At 40.1% G+C, this 18,842-nt stretch overlaps 1 protein-coding gene across 8 annotated transcripts in view; it reads left to right on the top strand.

Annotated features, from left to right (window-relative positions):
* The window catches only part of TMTC1 (transmembrane O-mannosyltransferase targeting cadherins 1), a 282,068-nt gene that overhangs the window by 214,104 nt on the left and 49,122 nt on the right, over positions 1-18,842 (top strand). For all 8 annotated transcript variants that reach the window (XM_032159935.2, XM_032159934.2, XM_058442439.1 and 5 more), the window contains one exon: positions 10,068-10,211. In XM_032159935.2, coding sequence (XP_032015826.1) covers positions 10,068-10,211 — 144 coding nt within the window. The remainder of the gene's footprint in view (positions 1-10,067; positions 10,212-18,842) is intronic.

The following is an 18,842-nucleotide window of genomic DNA, read 5'->3' as shown; positions in this document are numbered from 1 at the left end:
CCTCAGTAAATGTGACTAACACACACAGAATCTGACCACCTCCTTCCACCTCCACTGTCCCCTCCACCGCTCACCTAGACTGCAGCAATATGCTCCTAACTGGTGTTGTGGTTTTCACCTTTGCCCTGCTTCCCTTCAGTCTGTTCTCAATATAGCAGCCCCAGGGATCTTCAGTGGGGTGGCCTAGCACTTTGAGAGGTCAAGATGGGTGGATTACATGAGGTCAGGAGTTCAAGACCATCCCCGCTGGAGCCCCACTCACAGCAATCTGGAGCTCCGAAGGCTCCAGCCACCCCACCTCACTCACAGGGAAAGTGGGAGGCCCTGCAGCAGCCTCCATGCTCGCCCTGCACCGCCTGCCCCCTTACTTCCCCTGACCCACCTCCTGCTACTCTTCTTGCTTACTTGGCTCCAGACACACTGGGCTGCAGGCACATGTATGCCAGCCACATCACCTTCCTGTTTCAGGGGTTCTGTGTTCTGTTCTCTCCTCCTAGAACCCTTTCCCCCTTACCTCAATGGCTGCCTCCCTCACACCCTTCAGCACTCCTCATATGTGTCATCGGCTTCTCCATGAGGCCTCCCTGGGCCACCCCACTGAAGACCACAAGCACCACCAGCATCCCCTATTCCCCGTCTTTGCTTCATTTTTCTCCATTTATCACCCCCCGCTCTACTCACCTATCATTTTGTTAATTGTCTGTGTCTCTCCTCTACCTAGTAAACTGCACGAAAGCAGAAATCTTTGTCCTTATCCCCAGCATGAAGAAGAGTGCCAGGAACATGGCACTGAGTAAATATTTGTTGAATGGAACAATGCTACATATAAACTTCTTTATACTGTGGTTTTTTGTGTTTGCTTTTTGAGACGGAGTCTCACTCCTGTTGCCCAGGCTGGAGTGCAGTGGTGCGATCTCGGCTCACTGCAGCCTCTGCCTCCTGGGTACAAGCAATTCTCCTGCCTCAGCCTCCCAAGTAACTGGGATTACCGGCACCTGCCACCATGCCTGGCTAATTTTTGAATTTTTAGTAGAAGCGGGGTTTCACCATGTTGTCAGGCTGGTCTTGAACTCCTGACCTCATGTGATCCACCCATCTCGACCTCCCAAAGTGCCGGGGTTACAGGCGTGAGCCACTCCACCCGGCCTTATACTGTGTTTTTAAAGTATGTGAATTACCTAGAATGTTTTAAAAGGTAACTGAGGTATAATGTAAAACCTAAACGCCATCAATAGCAGAAGATCCTAAATTACTTCTATCTTTTTCCTCTTCCTGGGTGCTAGATTGGCAAGGGGTAGACTTGTGATGGATAATTTCATGTCAGCTTGGATGGGCAATGATACCCAGATATTTGGTAAAACATTATTCTAGATGTTCCTACAAAGGTACTTCTTGGATGAGATTAACATTTAAATCAGTAGACTTTGAGTAAAGCAGATTATCCTCCAGAATGTGGGTGGGCCTCATCCATCCCGTTGAAGGACTTAACAGAAAAAGACAGACTTCCTGGAAGGAGAGGAAACCCTGCCCACAGACTGCCTTCTGGATTCTAACTGCAGCTCTTCCCTGGGTCCCCAGCCTGCCGCCTACCCTGCAGATTTTGGACTTGCCAGCCCCCACAATCATGAGAGCCAGTTCCTTAGGATAAGTGTCTCCCTAAATGTAAATATACACATCCTGTTGCTTCTGTTTCTCTGGAGAACCCTGATTAATTCAGATTTTCCTCTTTTACTACCCTGCTCATCTTTCACACCTAAGGCTGATCTCTTCTTTTCTGCTCAAGGTTCCATAATTTCCAATTTCTCAGAGCTTATTTATAATCCTCTGTTTAAATCCTTTGCTTCCTCCCCTTCACCTGGCACTTTCCCATTCATATTTAAATATTCTCTAGTTGCTCCTACCATCAAACAAACAAACAAACGAACGGAGCCTGTCTGTATCTCTTGTTTTCCTCCTCCTGCCATTCATCTGTGTGCTTCCTTATCTCCTTCCTACCTTTCAAGTGTCAAAATTTCCCAGAAAGTTGCAATGTCTTCCTTATTTTCTCTCATTACTCAACTGCATTCTGGCATCAGCTCCCTCCCCACCTGTGAAACTGCTCTCCCCAAGGTCACCAGCTACCTCCATGCAGATAAAGCCAAAGGACCATGCTTGGGCATCAAATTACCTAACTCTCAGCAGCATTGGACTTTGTTGACCACTCCCTCCTCCTCAAAGTAATTCTTTTTTAGCATCTGTGACCCCATGCTCTCTTGCTTTTTCTGCTCTTTCTTTAGATTGTCCTGCCTCCACCAACTCTTAATGGAAGAGTTCTCAGGACCCTCTCCTCCTTGCCTACACCTTGTTCTCTTCTCAATCTTTGCTTTTTAAGGGGTTTCTTCAGTCCCAAAGGCTTGTTAGCATCTGTGTATATGCTGGTTGACCCTCAAATCTATGACTCTACCATTATCTTTCCCCTGATGATCAGAGCCATCCACCCAGCTGGACATTTTCACGAATTGCCCTCTGCACCTCAAACTCGACTGGTCATCTTCTCCCCAAAACCTGCTGCTTGTCCTTTATTTTCCTCCTTTCCATTCTCTGCTTCAGCCAGAATAAATTCCTTTCAGTTTCTCAAGTTCTGTTTGGTTTTGCTTTGTCTCCTTGGAACCCTTTCCTTCCTCTCCCTGCTCTTACCCCTCCCTCGCACTCCCAGTCCCTTTATTGCTGCCCCTCCCAGTAAAGCATCATCTCTCCTGGAAAAACCTTGGTGAATGTCTCAGGCGCCTCTCATTTGCCCTCCTCCTGTATGCTCCTGTCAGCTCCGGCTCAGCTTTACTGCTCTGTCTGCTCTCCTTACAGTGCATTAGAGTCCGTTGGTTTTCCTGTTTCTCTTCTACCACAGGGTGCTCTTGAGGGCAAGGACAGCTTTCTCTTTACTGCTGTGTGCCCTTAGCAAACAGCCTGGCATATTGTACGTGCTTAATACGTGTTTGTGAAAAGAAAGTCTGGACGAACATAATGCATAAAATCTCGATCACAGGGCTCTTAGAGTCAGAGGACAACTCCATAAGGACAAACAGTGTTTCTCAATGGCAGAGTTCTTGATATTTTGCAGAACAACTTTTCTTTGTGCAGAACTGTCCTATGCATTGCAAGATGTTTCACACCCCTAGCTCCTACCCATGATATATGAGGAGTAATACCCAGTTCCTGTGGTGGATATTCAAAATGTACCCACTCTCCTCCCCACTCCTCATGATCTCCTTACTTGGCAGTTATTAATTAGGAATACGAACATCCTTTTCCTGCCCACCATTTTCTCTTCTCTGAGATAATACATCAACCAGAGTGCAGTCATGCTAGGAAGTGTTAGTGCAATGAGGATCCCAGGTGCACATTGATCTGTCACACAGGAACCACACAGCATTTTGAATGTCCTTATAACCTTGGATATAGCTTTTTCAATTACACGTGTCTGGAATTCCATTTGGTCTTGAGCATATTGGAGAAACTTGGAGAAAATTGCTCTGGTGCCTATGGAGATCATTTGCTTCAGATGATGAAGGATTGACAGGCTTTGGAGGGAGTGCTGGACAAAGAACATTCCTACATTCTTAAAATGGAGAGAAGGTTACTTGCCCTTCACATCTGAGAACTCTCAGTATAGGAGAAACAGATGGACACAGAATGACTTGAGTGTTCACTAGGTTAGTGATGAAGAAATAATGGATGTAAATTTGACTGATGGGAGCAAGTTGAAAGCTATCAGCAACAGTAAAGAGTGTGATTTTTCAGAGGATGAAAAATCCATGTGAAGAAGGAGAACTGGCTGCTTCAGCCTGGCATGGGTTCATTAGGGCTACAGAGGGAGCCAGTCAAACCACCCAGAGGTCCTGTAGCTGACCCGAAAATATTAAATGTATGTAGTGTAACAGGTGTGGTGATGGATATTTTTATACCCACCATCTCATTTGTTCATGTAGAAGCCCACTTATTCACAGAGAAGGTCAATATGTTATTAAGCTTACTTTTTTAAAGAAAGCAACTAAAGCACAGACATAAATTCAAACTCACATAGCTGGAATGCCTCTCATGGCTTCTGACTCCAAATCCAGTTATTTTTCCACTCCACCAAAGCAGTTTCCTATCTATTCTGCCACAAAAACCAAAGTTCACCCCAAGCCTCTGAGAAAGGTTAATTATGTTCACAATTTCTATTTAAAGGAATAGAGAAATACTTAATTCAGTAAACTTCCCAACCCCTAGCAGTAAATTCTCAGGAATCAGGTTCAGCCATTTAAAATGATTCATTTCCTAAGGGCACTCGAGAGCCATGGCTTTGCTCTGCATAGTCTTGGAAAATTGACTGGGAGGAGCCCTTCCACATCACTACTGGAGGTCATCCATTGTGCAAGGTCAGATAATTTAGCTGGCCCCTCTTGAAGAGTGCGTCACATTTCCCTGAATTGCAGTTGAGGCTTTTTCCCAAGGCTATCTGTAATGGATGGGAAGGAGTACAGTGCAAGACAAAAGTGGTAAAACTTATATGCTGGGTGTTAATGGCAATTTCAAACAATTAAACAAGCAGACTAATAAAATGATCAGTTTTACTCAAGTACAATTTAGTAACATGATGCTTAAATTTCATAACATGAAGGAACCATGCACTTAAAATATGCCACAGACTAATATGGTTGGAAATAATGCTGTCAACTCTTGAAATGAAGTTTATTTTGTATATTTTTCAGTCCAGTGGAATTCTGGTTTTGTGGTGGAATGTTTTTCTCAGTCATGTTTTTCTTTTGGATTCTTATTTTCTCAACAGGAAATAGAAAATAAACATCTGACCTTAGCATGGTTAACCTCAAATAAATTAATGTGTGGTATGAAAATCGGACAAATATACACACCCTGAAAATAAATCAGGGTGTGTATTCTCTGAAAGGAAATTGCAAACTAGAGGACATCATTCAATATTATTTGAACAATGAAATGCCATATACGGCACTCAGATAATGAAAAGTAAACAGCATTCTTAACTTTGGAACAGATTGTACAAAATTTAAAGTAAATAACTGACATAAAATTCAAAACTTGATTTTATTCACATACAGCTTATGTCTATGGATCTTTAGTTGAGGTTAAAGCTGAAGAAGGGTAAATCAGAAAGCATGTATGTAAATCTTACACACTTACTGGGTGTTGTTAATCCCAAATAGCTTTCCATAATACTGTGCTTTTCAGAGACACCGTGATTATTTTGTATGACAGAAGACACATTTTGGGAGTGAAGATTCTGAGTAGCCAAACTTTCTGGGTATTGAGTTTATTTCACTTCTGCCACTGAGAACTAGTTCCTATAGGAGCATAGTTGAATGATTTAGCCAAAGAAACAAGATGAAAGGAATTATTCCAAATGGAAGCTCTAATTTATTTGCTGAACGTTGAATGACGAATGAAGTTTGAAAACAGATTTACAGGAGCTGGCTGTCTTCTTAGCATTTAAGAACACAAGTGCTTCTGAGATGTCTTTTTTTTTTTCTTTAAAAGATGGGGTTTCACTGTCTCCTGGGCTGGAGTGCAATGATACCATCAGAGCGCCCTGCAGCCTCAAACTCCTAGGCTCAAGTGACTGAGATGTCTTTTTTTATAATCTATTATTTACTTAATTTCTCCCAGTTTCCCTTTCCTCAACTGTAAAATAAATAGTACAATAGTTCTACTTAAGCAATTTTGAAGGGTAAATGAGACGATGTCTGAGACAGCACTTTAAAAATGTAAAGTACCATTTACACATCCTAGGTCCTCTGGAACTCATTTTCTTTTGTTCCCGCCTTCTATTTTTTGCTTAGACAAGTGTTCCTTCCCAGGGACTTTCTCCTATTAACATGATGACATTCATTCTTCAGTGATAAGATGAGAGGAATAATGTCCTTGACTGCCTACTCTATTAATTCTACTTAAGGAAATGTCACTAGATAAAAATTAAGAACCCCTAAAATGCTTAAATGGATATTGTTTATCCAGAAAAACTACCCAATACTTGAACACAAATTTTTCTTCAGCTCATAGAACCACATCTCTATATGCATGTGTTTTTTTTGTTTTTTTTAATCTTTATTTTTATTTTTTTGTAGAGACAGGGTTTTGCCATGTTGCCCAGGCTGGTCTCAAACTGCTGAGTTCAAGCGATCTGCCAGCCTTGACCTCCCAAAGTGCTGGGATTACAGGCATGAGCCACCTTGTCCAGCCCCATACGTTTCTTTTTAATGAGGAAATAATAAGCCTCCTTTTACCCCAAAACCATTGGACAATATAACTCATTTTCTCTATAATAAATTTTAAAAATTAAATTCATCCAGGATGGAGCGCAGTGGTGCAATCTCGGCTCACTGCAAGCTCTGCCTCCTGGGTTCACGCCATTCTCCTGCCTCAGCCTCCCGAGTAGCTGGGACTACAGGCGCCCACCACCATGCCCGGCTAATTTTTTGTATTTTTAGTAGAGACGGGGTTTCACCGTGGTCTCGATCTCCTGACCTCATGATCCGCCCGCCTCGGCCTCCCAAAGTGCTGGGATTACAAGCATGAGCCACTGCACCGGGCGACAGAGCAAGACTCCGTCTCAAAAAAATAAATAAATAAATAAAATAAAATAAAATAATAAAAAATAAAATAAAATAAAAATAAAAATTAAATTCATCAAAATAATAATAAATAGCAAAAGAGTCTTCATAAACAATTCAAATGTTGAAGAATACTGTGAGAAAGAAAATCCAGTGAGTGCTCTTACAAACAGGCCTGAAACAATAGGCCTGAAAAATCACCACTGCTCCAGTTCAGCACATCTTTTGTTGAGGTTTTCTGGATGGGGAAGAGAATAACCACTATCGGGACATTTGTAAAACATTACCTGTAGAAGGCAAAGTCAAGATGGACTTAATTTATTCTGACAATTGATGTAGCAACATAGACATCTCTTAAATTATTCATCTTTCCAATAGAAAATTCCCTTCCTGGAGAGATCAGGATTGAATTAGGCCCAAGCTAATTCAAACGCAAATTTATTTAAAAAGTAAACACACAAAATAAATTTTGTCCTTGCATAGGTCTGCCGTACAGTGTGTGTTTTAAGAAAATATTTACATCCGTATTTTTCTTTTTTTTAGCTATTTTTCCTGACCTGGTTATTAAGAATCCTTTTAATGAAATTCAGCTTGGTTTCATAAATAATGCAAAGCTTGCTTGTGATTAGGTGAGCCTCCTCAGATACCCAGAGAGAGAAAGGATATTGCTAGCAGGCCCTTACTATTGCCGGGAATAAGCAATAGCTACACATTTTCCAGGTGGAGGGCTTTGCTGGGTTATAGAATCAGCGAGTCCCTGGAAATATCAGCAATCTCCTTCCTTGAGGAGTTGGAGATCTTTGCTAACATAGAGCCTCTTCCCTGACTATAATTGGTCCCTCCTCCTGAGCATCACGTTTCTGCAGCTCCAAGTTGGTTCTTAGAGCACAAGGCATAGTAAAGGCCTTTTCTCTTATAGTGCTTCTGTTTCTCTTTACTTCTCTTCTTACTATTCGCTTTTGTTTTTAAGAGTTCAGGGTGGACTTGAATTCTGTTTCTGATTTGAAGGAAACAAAAGAGAAAGAGAAAGCCATTTCTGTAGTCAGTGACCTTTGAAATACATGGCTGTTCATTTAAATGGCAGAGGGGTCATGAGTGAACATACAACTCATGAAGTTGGGCTTAAAACTTGCCGGAGATGACCGGCTGCTTACAGAGCAAACAGGCACCTTACATGGGTGAGCCCGTGGTGGAAGGTCTTATTGAATTTAGCCTGTCCTTTCCTTCAGTGTTTTCACCTCAGAAGTTCATTTCAAGGGCTCAGAGCCTTAAAGAAATAAGAAAAAGAGAACGTCTTAAGAAATTATCTCCTCCAAGAAAAAGGAAGACACGTGTCCTAGATCTGCTTTCTGTTACTGCTTGTTGTAAAGGAAATAAGGAGTATGGAAATTGGCTTCATCGTGTGCATGGGACAACCCTTAAATCTTTTGATGGTTACAGTGCTTTGCTGAACATACAAAGCAAACAAAAACCAAAGCTTCTTTAGAAGAATTCGAGTCCTGGCTGTGATGTGCACTGCAACCACTTCCAAAGTAATTCTTAGACACAAGCTTCGTGGGACACTTCCCTGGGCATAGAGTGAAGGGACAGGTACAGAAACATATCTTGCCCTCATCATAGCCTCATATCTTCTAAAGGCTTCTCAGAGGGAGCACCAAGCACTTGTCTCCCAGGAACTGAAGTTGGATGTAATGAGGCCAGTATAAGAGACCCGTAAGTTGTCTATGCTAATTAAAAGCTGTCAGAGAGAAGCAAACAACAGCGCATGTGCTGGCTCAGTGTGCTCTCTGCCAGACTTCCTCTAAAGATCTCTCTCCTAACAGCCTCCAAAGCTTCTGTGAATAATTAGGGCTTTCAGGCTTTGGGAGGATGTAATATTCATTTGAATTGATTCTAGCCCTTGTCAGTCAAGAGGAACATTACAGAGTACCTTCCTGGAAATATTAGTTCTGAGGGATGTTTATAGCTGTTCTGTAAGGGAGTAGGGAAGGGTCAAATAAACTTAAGAGACTCTGGGTAGAGCAAAGATTAAAAAGCTGTGCAACTTGTCTTCCCTGTCCTTTTAATAGGAACCTCTTCTGTCCCAGAATTAAACTGATCTTCTCAGAAGGTACGGAACAGGGGGCAAGCATGGCATTTTATTGTCAAGGGGCTTGACAAGTACAGATCCTGTTTTTATTACTTGGGCGTTATCTTGGCATTTCTACATTAAAAGCCAGCTCCACCGGCTTATTCAAAGTACTCTGGGTGACAGAGATGGAACAAACCTACCAGACTGCTAACTATGTCCCCTCTGAATGTATCAAAAACAATTGAATTACGGAGCTGTGTGGATTTGGCTTCTTTATAGTTTTGAGTTTAGGAAGTAAATTGGTTCCTTTCCTACCTTAATCAGTATAAATTTGATATAATGATGTCCACCTCATCCTCTTTTACATTTGCTTTTGAACATTAGGAATGCTATTTTTGACTTCATCGTACCTTTGGTTTTTTTTGGTCTTTAAGTGTTCTAAGTTCTTAGTATTTTCTGTGTGAGACTGTACTAGGACAGGTGGAACCAAATTGCAGTAGGAGGGGGGAAATGAGATAAAATGGAAAAAAGAGAAGAGGAGGCATTTTGGAGATTAAGTTTATTTTTATGGGGTAACATTATATATCATCCTTTCTCAGTCATTGCAGTCTTACCAATGCTCCAATCTAAAGATGTTTATGGACCAGGCGTGGTGACTCACGCCTGTAATCCCAGCACTTTGAGAGGCTGAGGCAGGTGGATCACCTGAGGTCAGGGGTTCGAGACCAGCCTGGTCAACATGGCGAAACCCAGTCTCTACTAAAAATACAAAAATTAACTGGGCGTGGTGGCGGACGCCTGTAATTCCAGCTACTTGGGAGGCTGAGGCAGGAAAATCGCTTGAACCTGGGAGGCAGGGGTTACAGTGAGCCGAGATCGCACCACTGCACTCCAGCCTGGTCAACAAGAGCGAAGCTCCGTTTTTTTGTTTTTGTTTTTGTTTTGTTTTTAAAGATCTTTATAAAGATTCCTCCTCAAAGGATCGCTCAGCATCTGGTATAAATGGTGGACCCTGCCCAGGCAGCTGGTCAGAGACCCCACCGGGCCACAAACTCAGGCTAGAAACTTAGCACCTGAGGCAAGGAGGATTTTCTATCACAAGAAGTGGAAAGTAATCTTATTAAATGTCTTTAACCCTGGTAGAGCCACATACTATTTATTCTTGCACTATTTAAGAATTATTTAATTATAAATATGTGCATCCCTGCCCTAACTGTATACTTTCAGCTTCAAAAGTCGTTGACCAGTAAGATTGGACACAAACCATTCAAGTACAAGGATAATTCAGTGTTTCATTTTGGCTCTTCATACTTGGGGGAAAAAGAACAAGCAAATTGTGCCCAACTTAGAAGTTTTTGAACCATCACAGCTTAATATTTTTAACTTTTCAGGTTGTATCCACGCCATGCAAGTGCACTGAACAACCTTGGAACACTGACGAGAGACACAGCAGAGGCAAAGATGTACTATCAGAGGGCTCTCCAGCTCCATCCACAGCATAACCGGGCTCTTTTCAATCTGGGGAATCTCCTCAAGTAAGTGGGATGTTTACCATCGATCAGGCGGCCTTATGATTCCAAGAAACTCTTTCCTTCTCAACACTCATTTGATTGTGCTGCACTTGCCTCTCTCTGGAGCCGAATAATTAGGGTTTTCAGACTTTGGGAGGGTGTAACATGCATCTCAATTTCTTTTCCTTATCAGTCAAAAGCTGTATTTCCCAGAGTGTCTTCCTGGAAATAGTAGTTCTGGAAAATTTTCATAGATTGTCTCTAAAGGAGTAAAAATGGAAAAGTGTTATGTGGTCAGATAAATTGAGAACATGCTGAGCTAAGCAGATTGATGGCAAGAAGCTTTAATATGCTAATATTCTTTGTGAATCTTCAAGAAGGGACTGTGGGTTAGTCATTTTTGTCTTGTCTTTGTGTGTGTGTGGAGGGAAGGCATTTCCGAAGACAAATATTCCATAATATACTTGGGGAAAAGCAGCATTCTCTGACGGTATAGACAAATGGTTAACCATACTTCTACCCAGTTTGTGTTGTAGGTGAGAAATAAAGTGAGGCTTGCCAGAATTAGTAGTCGGAATTAGTAGTGATGACTTTGGTGCTTAGGAATAATTCTCAGACATAACCTCTAGTGTTTGCTTTTTACTTGCTGCCCTGATAAAGGTTGATAGTGTGATTAAAGTTACTGAAGACGACAGTAAAGGGTGCTTTTGCATCTTGTGTGTTTATTAATATAGTCTAAGGATGTTGGTGATGGTCCAGACAATGATAGTAGTAACAGTGGTGGTAGTTATGGAATTTAGCTTCTAAACTTAAAAAAAAAGGTTAACAAACATCAGAAATGGAAATTTAAAAGGTAAAAATGACCAGAATTGGAGAGTAATAATATGTTTATCTGTGCTTGTCAGAATGCTGACAATCCACATGGTTGCTGTTGGTGGGAGTGTAAGTTAGTTCAACCATTGTGGAAGACAGTGTGGTGATTCCTCAAGGATCTAGAACCAGAAATACTATTTGATCCAGCAATCCCATTACTGGATATATACCCAAAGGATTATAAATCATTCTACTGTAAAGACACATGCACACATATGTTTATTGCAGCACTATTCACAATAGCAAAGACTTGGAACCAACGCAAGTGCCCATCAGTGATAGACTGGATAAAGAAAATGTGGCACATATACACCATGGAATACTATGCAGCCATAAAAAAGGATGAGTTCATGTCCTTTGCAGGGATGTGGATGAAGCTGGAAACCATCATTCTCAGCAAACTAACACAGGAACAGAAAACCAAACACCACACGTTCTCACTCATAATTGGGAGCTGAACAGTGAGAACACATGGACACAGGGAGGGGAATATCACACACTGGGGCCTGTCTGGGGGTAGGGGGCAAGAGGAGGGATAGCATTAGGAGAAATACCTAATGTAGATGACGGGTTGATGGGTGCAGCAAACCACCATGACACATGTATAACTATGTAACAAACCTGCATGTTCTGCACATGTATCCCAGAACTTAAGTATAATTAAAAAAAAAAAAAAAAGAAAAAAAAATTACTGGGCCTGGTGACTTGTGCCTTTAGTCCTGGCTGCTTGGGAGGCTGAGGCACAAGAATCACTTGGGCCTGAGAGGCAGAGGTTGCAGTGAGCTGAGATCATGCCACTGTACTCTAGCCTGGGTGACAGAATGAGACTCTATCTCAAAAAAAAAAAAAAAAGAAAAAAAAAAAGGATGTTGGAACTGAATCCTAAACCCTTTATAGATTGTGAAGCAGTGAAATATAAAATCAATTGATGTAAAATTTTTCTTGAATAAATTTTAGAGCTGATAAATTGGCAACATTTGGATCCTAGTATACTGAAACATAGGTCTTACGTTGGATTCCTTTCTGTATGACTAATAAATTGGTCCTGTATGGGATAAGAGGAGCCTCTGAAAGAATGAAGATAATATAGACTAGAAAATAAAACACATTCGGTGTGCTTCTTTATACGTATATTTTATTTCATCTATATATTTGAGACAGAGTCTTGCTCATTCACCCAGGCTAGAGTTCAGTGGTGTTATTATGGCTCACTGCAACCTCTGCCTCCCAGACTCTAGTAGGTGAGACTATAGGCATGCCCCCCCATGGCTGGCTAAGTTTTTTGTATTTTTTGTATAGATGGGGTTTTGCCATGTCACCCAGGCTGGTCTAAAACTCCTGGGCTAAAACAATCCATCTGCCTCAGCCTCCCAAAGTACCGGGATTATAGGCATGAGACACTGTGTCTGGCCTGCTTCTTTGTATATGTATAGCACAATATAGGTTTTAATTATCGTTAAGTCTACAATTTGTAATTTTCTTTGACCCACCTTAATATACTGCTCTGCTTTTTCTTACTTTTAGTCTTGTTAAAAGTAAGAACATTCAACAGTCTTTTTCCATGCCCAAATCCCTACTAACAGTGATATTAAAACTAATTGTGTATTTAAAAAAAAAAAAAGAAAGGAAAAACAACTGATAATGAAGACAAGTGTACAACTGTGGTGCAAAAAATATTTTAGTTCTAAGAGGCTCTTTTTAAAAATAGCAAATCAAACACTGTGACAAAAATTAGACCTAGTTATTGTAGATAGCTAGATACAGATCATCATCATGTTGTTATTTCACTCTGCTACTTTTATGAGCACGTATTTCTTTATGTGAAGTTCTAAGGATTTGTGTTTTAATAAGTCATTGTTGCATCTATATATGTCCTCCTTAAGAGTCCAAATAACGTACTGGTTATATAAAATCCTGCAAATGTCTTTTGGGATACCTGGATTATATAGCGCTACATCCAAAAATCATATAGATGAGTATTTTATCCATAGAAGCCAAATATAAAGCCTTGGCTACAAAATGGCGTTTCTTGTTAGGAATGCTATTCTACAGTTACAATCATAATATGGTGCTGAATTTGGCTCTAGTTGAAAATAATGGCAGATATTCTAATAAGTTTCATTTTGCCAAGACCTGAGCAAAAGATGGATGCTCTAACTTCCCTTTTTCAATTCACATCTTATCACTGCTAACATCTTAAATTAGTACATGTGAGTTAAAAATGCATTTTGGAACTTGGCAATGGCTACTTTTCACAGTAAGAGGAGTTATTGGGTAACCAACATAGGATTTTTCCCCCTCTCTTTTTCAGTAAAAATCAATTCTTGATGATGATCCAAATCAGCAACAATGCTTTACATTTGTATAAGACTTTACTGTTTCCTAAGTGCCTTTTTTTCATGATGCCCTTTCAATGAGTCTTTACAGTGAATAGGAGAGAAGAGAAAACAAGTTCCTAAGAAGTGAACAGAGGTCCAAACAAGTTACCCTTGTTTACCTCCTCTTGCCTGTTACACCGTAGAGCCAAGTGGCTGTATCTCAGCATAGGTCAGTCATAGAATTCAGTAGATTAAAATAATGATAAGAGCTAACACTGAAATGCTTTCCAGTTTACAGATAAGTTTCTTTTAATATTCATTATTTAATCTTTAAAACGATCTATTAGGAGATATATTGCCTTCCTCATCCCCATTTTACCGGTGAGGAAACCAAGGTTCAGAGGTTTTATGTGACCTTGGCTCAGGCTATGGCAGACCCAGGATTGAATCCCTGCCCCTGAACTCCTTTTCCTGTTCACTTTCCATTACCCGTGTGCCCAAATAGCTTTCCAATCCAAACATTACTTAATATTGAACTGTTTAATGGCATGCAATTGCCTTCTGGGAGAAAAGACCACCCTGCGTCTCTCTTAAAGAAACAGCAAATTTGATTTACATCACCCTGAGGTTATGTTGCTAAGTAACAGAGAGAGGTGACCCAGAAAATAGCACTTAGATAACTAAGCTTTATTTCTGCTTACCTTAATACATTTCTGAGCCATAGCAATGGGTCAAAAACAAGAAGAGGATAAAAACACTTTAAATTTGATTTTACTTAATCTGTTTTACTATTTATTCACTTTAAGAGGTACACAATATTGATTTCTCCATTGAGTTAACTTTTGAGTTACCTTTAAAAAATTGTATCCTTCTTTATATTCTGGAACTTAATGCTCATTCTGAGAATCCAAGTTATCTCTTTAGATGTGAACAGTTTATATTTGATAATCCCTGAGAGGAAGCACTATCATTATTCCTATTGGATTAATAAGGAAACTAAGATTTGGAGAAAATAAGTACATGCCAAAGTCCCTTAGTGAGGGAACAGAAGACACAGAATGGAAGCTAGATCTGCCCTGTCCCTTCTGCCCCTAACCACCGCACTCTACTGCCTCCTTGTGGCCCACCTGAAAACTGGGCTACAGCCTGCAGCATCACTGCCCAGTGGAAATGACAGCCATACATGTAGTTTACATTTTTTTAGGTAGCCATACTTTAAAACATTTTAAAAAGTGAAATTATTTTTAATAATATTTATTTAACCCTAATGTATTCAAATTATTTTAGCATGTGATTAATATTAAAACAATTTTTAAAATTTAATGTAAAAAATTGCAAATATTACTGAGATGGTGTGCATTCTTTTTTTTTTTAATGAAATCTTTGGAATGCAATGTGTGCTTTACACTTACAGCACATCTCAGACCAGCCATATTTCAAGTGTTCAATAGCCACATGTAATTTGTGGCTACTATGTTGTACAACACAGATGTTTATTAATAACCTTGACTTTGAAAGAAATACGAGTCTTTGTCCAGGCCAGAAGCTCTAAATAAGATGTGACTCTGTCAGAGCATCCAAGGCAATCTTATAGCAACTCATTTGAATTCTTGGAATTATATGACAGACAGCTTTAGACCCATTCATAGCAGCAGACTTCACTGAGTGTTATCCAAATATATCCGGCCCCTTTTATGACCATTTCACTGGACTTTGCAGCTAATATGTTATGATGCTGTGCAGCACATTTACAGTGTGAGAGGTTGATAAGAAGCAGCTTTCCATGCCAGCATTCTTAATTTATATTAATTCTTGTTGGCTTTGCTTAGAATTTAAAATGTCAAAAAAAAAAAAAAAGAAGAAAGAAAATAGGCAAGATTAGCATGAACTTTTTATGGATGAACAGAGCGGAAGTCCCTGATGGCTCAATAGAATATAATAGAATATTTAAATTCAGGATATGGGAAAAATATTTCTGTGAATGCTCGGTTAAAATAGCTGTTGGTGTTTATTACTGAAATGGAATATAAAAAGAACTTCTTGAAGAACCATGTCATACCTCCCTTATTGCCAAAACTACCTTTTTTTCACGTAATAGAATATGAGTGTTATATAGGTATTACAATAAATCTTATAATCAAAATTCAGAGGAAAATGTAATGGAATGTCCAATAATTGAACTATATAGAAGATGAATTTGATAACAGCATATATCTGATTTAGTTTAGTCTGATCCTTTAGAAAATTGAATATCTAAAAAATATTAGGAGGCAGAAATAAGGGTAACCATTATCTTTTTTTTTTCTTTTTTTTTAATTATACTTTAGGTTTTAGGGTACATGTGCACAATGTGCAGGTTTGTTACATATGTATCCATGTGCCATGTTGATTTCCTGTATCCATTAACTCGCCATTTAGCTTTAGGTATATCTCCTAATGCTGTCCCTCCCCCCTCCCCCCACCCCACAACAGTCCCCAGAGTGTGATGTTCCCCTTCTTGTGTCCATGAGTTCTCATTGTTCAATTCCCACCTATGAGTGAGAACATGCGGTGTTTGGTATTTTGTCCTTGCGATAGTTTACTGAGAATGATGTTTTCCAGTTGCATCCATGTCCCTACAAAGGACACGAACTCATCATTTTTTATGGCTGCATAGTATTCTATGGTGTATATGTGCCACATTTTCTTAATCCAGTCTATCGTTGTTGGACATTAGGGTTGGTTCCAACTCTTTGCTATCGTGAATAGTGCCGCAATAAACATACGTGTGCATGTGTCTTTATAGCAGCATGATTTATAGTCCTTTGGGTATATACCCAGTAATGGGATGGCTGGGTCAAATGGTATTTCTAGTTCTAGATCCCTGAGGAATCGTCACACTGACTTCCACAATGGTTGAACTAGTTTACAGTCCCACCAACAGTGTAAAAGTGTTCCTATTTCTCCACATCCTCTCCAGCACCTGTTGTTTCCTGCTTTTTTAATGATGGCCATTCTAAGTGGTGTGAGATGGTATCTCACTGTGGTTTTGATTTGCATTTCTCTGATGGCCAGTGATGATGAGCATTTCTTCATGTGTTTTTTGGCTGCATAAATGTCTTCTTTTGAGAAGTGTCTGTTCATGTCCTTTGCCCACTTTTTGATGGGGTTGTTTGTTTTTTTCTTGTAAATTTGTTTGAGTTCATTGTAGATTCTGGATATTAGCCCTTTGTCAGATGAGTAGGTTGCAAAAATTTTCTCCCATTCTGTAGGTTGCCTGTTCACTCTGACGGTAGTTTCTTTTGCTGTGCAGGAGCTCTTTAGTTTAATTGGATCCCATTTGTCAATTTTGGCTTTTGTTGCCACTGCTTTTGGTGTTTTAGACATGAAGTCCTTGCCCACGCCTATGTCCTGAATGGTATTGCCTAGGTTTTCTTGTAGGATTTTAATGGTTTTAGGTCTAACATTTAAGTCTTTAATCCATCTTGAATTAATTTTTGTATAAGGTGTAAGGAAGGGATCCAGTTTCGGCTTTCTACATATGGCTAGCCAGTTTTCCCAGCACCGTTTATTAAATAGGGAATCCTTTCCCCATTTCTTGTTTTTGTCAGGTTTGTCAAGGGTAACCATTATCTTTAAGTGCTAGGGATATATTTCCTAACACCTTTGGCTCTAGCCACACAAACTTTTATTTCATAAAAAGGAAGTTGATACATTCATGATAGTAGTTTTTCTCTACCTTTTAACTGAAGCCCCGGAGGTAGACAATGCCAGCCACATGGATAAAGAAAACTTTTTGACACCCTTACTACCACATTAGTATACCAGCTTCAGATGAGCATTTTCTGCATCCTCCTCTTAGCGTGAAATTCTGTTCCCCACTCTCCACCCCTGTGGTAGTGACCTGTTTCCTCCACCTTTAGTTACTTCTAGTCCCAGTCCTATTACACTTGCTCCCCTTCATCTTTGTCCAAATTATGTTTGTTTAGCTCTGTCTCTCTGCTCTTTTTTTTTTTTTTTTTTTTTTTTTTGAGATGGAGTCCTGCTCTGTCCCCCAGGCTGGAGTGCAGTGATGCAATCTCCCTGCTCTTTTAAAGCCCAGTCCAGCATCTCATAACACCATCCTCATCACTGCCATTTCACAACTTCTTCTACCTTCTTCCGTCATCCTCAGGGACTTGAGCACCAGGGCAGTGACTCTCCATTGCCCACCAAACTATGCTGCCCTCTTCAGCAAGAAGATCCATCAACCAGTTCCTGTGCTTCTGTCCCTTCAGGGCCCCCCATTTATGCCCTACCTTAGCATTTACCAACATGGCCAGGCCACTGGCTTTTTAATTATGCAGACTTTGTTGTACTCTAGCACTTGAACTCTGAAATGCTCCTCTTTGAGCTTAAACTCTTACCTCTGTCCTCCCTTCCCTTTTCCCTACTCTCTCACTCCCGCTGACACTTTAAAGGGGTCATGATTATGACCTGCCACCTCCTCACTCCTCTCAGTTGCCTTCTATTAAGACCTGACCATCCACATAGCTTCCGTGACAGGTGCTATTCTCCCGCTCCCTCTTTCCTGCCGGCCCTGCACTTGATCACTGTTAGAACCTCTCTTCTCTCTGATTTTTGTATTCATAATTTATAACCCTATCTCTAATTTATCTGATGTATTTCAGTAATGCACGTGACATCAACGTAGACTCTTTCACACTTTTACCAATATTTACCTGCCTGACCAGGCCAACCCAAGTTACTTCACTACCTGTATTTTGCTTTCCCTAGAACGGTATTTCTCAATTTTTTTTTCGTTATCATACTCACCTCTTTTAAGGAGCTTTTTAAGATATTTTTTCTTATCAGCTTTCTCCCCAATTAAACACTCAAGAATAAGATTTGTTACATAGGATTGAGCTTGGAAAGACTACAAACCATTGTAATGTCTATGATTATTTTTCACCACCACCATCCCCACCCCAATAAGCAATTTTCACTGCTGTAGAGAATGTAGGACTCTAGACCGTCATCCAATCTATCAAATGATAGAGGAAAAAAACAGAAATCTGAGTTGAATGGGATCCCTACATGGAAAACAAAACCATGATTAGGGGTAAGAGCTGTTGAAAATGCATTCCTTATAGTCTTTTATGTTATCTCCTGTTTCCCTAATGCATGCATCCTCTGTTCCCCTCCTCAGTGCCCTGTACACACACCCAGAAGACAACTTCATCCCTTACTTTTACTTAGAATATTCAGGTCATTCAAGGTGGAATATTACAGTTTCCTTTCTTTCTATCCGAAAATTTCCTGCATGTTCACAGACTCCCGCTTACTTTGCTCTCCCATAGAAGAAAGCCTTACTAATATCTTGCCTCCTTCATGAGGCTAGTGTTTATACCTGTGTTTATGTGTTTTTTTAAATTGAGGCATAACTAACGTGTATTAAAATGCACAAAGTGTTCAGTGCAATGAGTTTTGACAATTTTATGTGCTC

The sequence above is a fragment of the Hylobates moloch genome, unplaced genomic scaffold, assembly GCF_009828535.3.
Source record: "Hylobates moloch isolate HMO894 unplaced genomic scaffold, HMol_V3 SCAFFOLD_8, whole genome shotgun sequence".
Lineage (NCBI taxonomy): Eukaryota > Metazoa > Chordata > Mammalia > Primates > Hylobatidae > Hylobates > Hylobates moloch.
The sequence above is the reverse complement of the archived record's forward strand: the minus strand, read 5'-3'. Positions and strand labels throughout refer to the sequence as shown.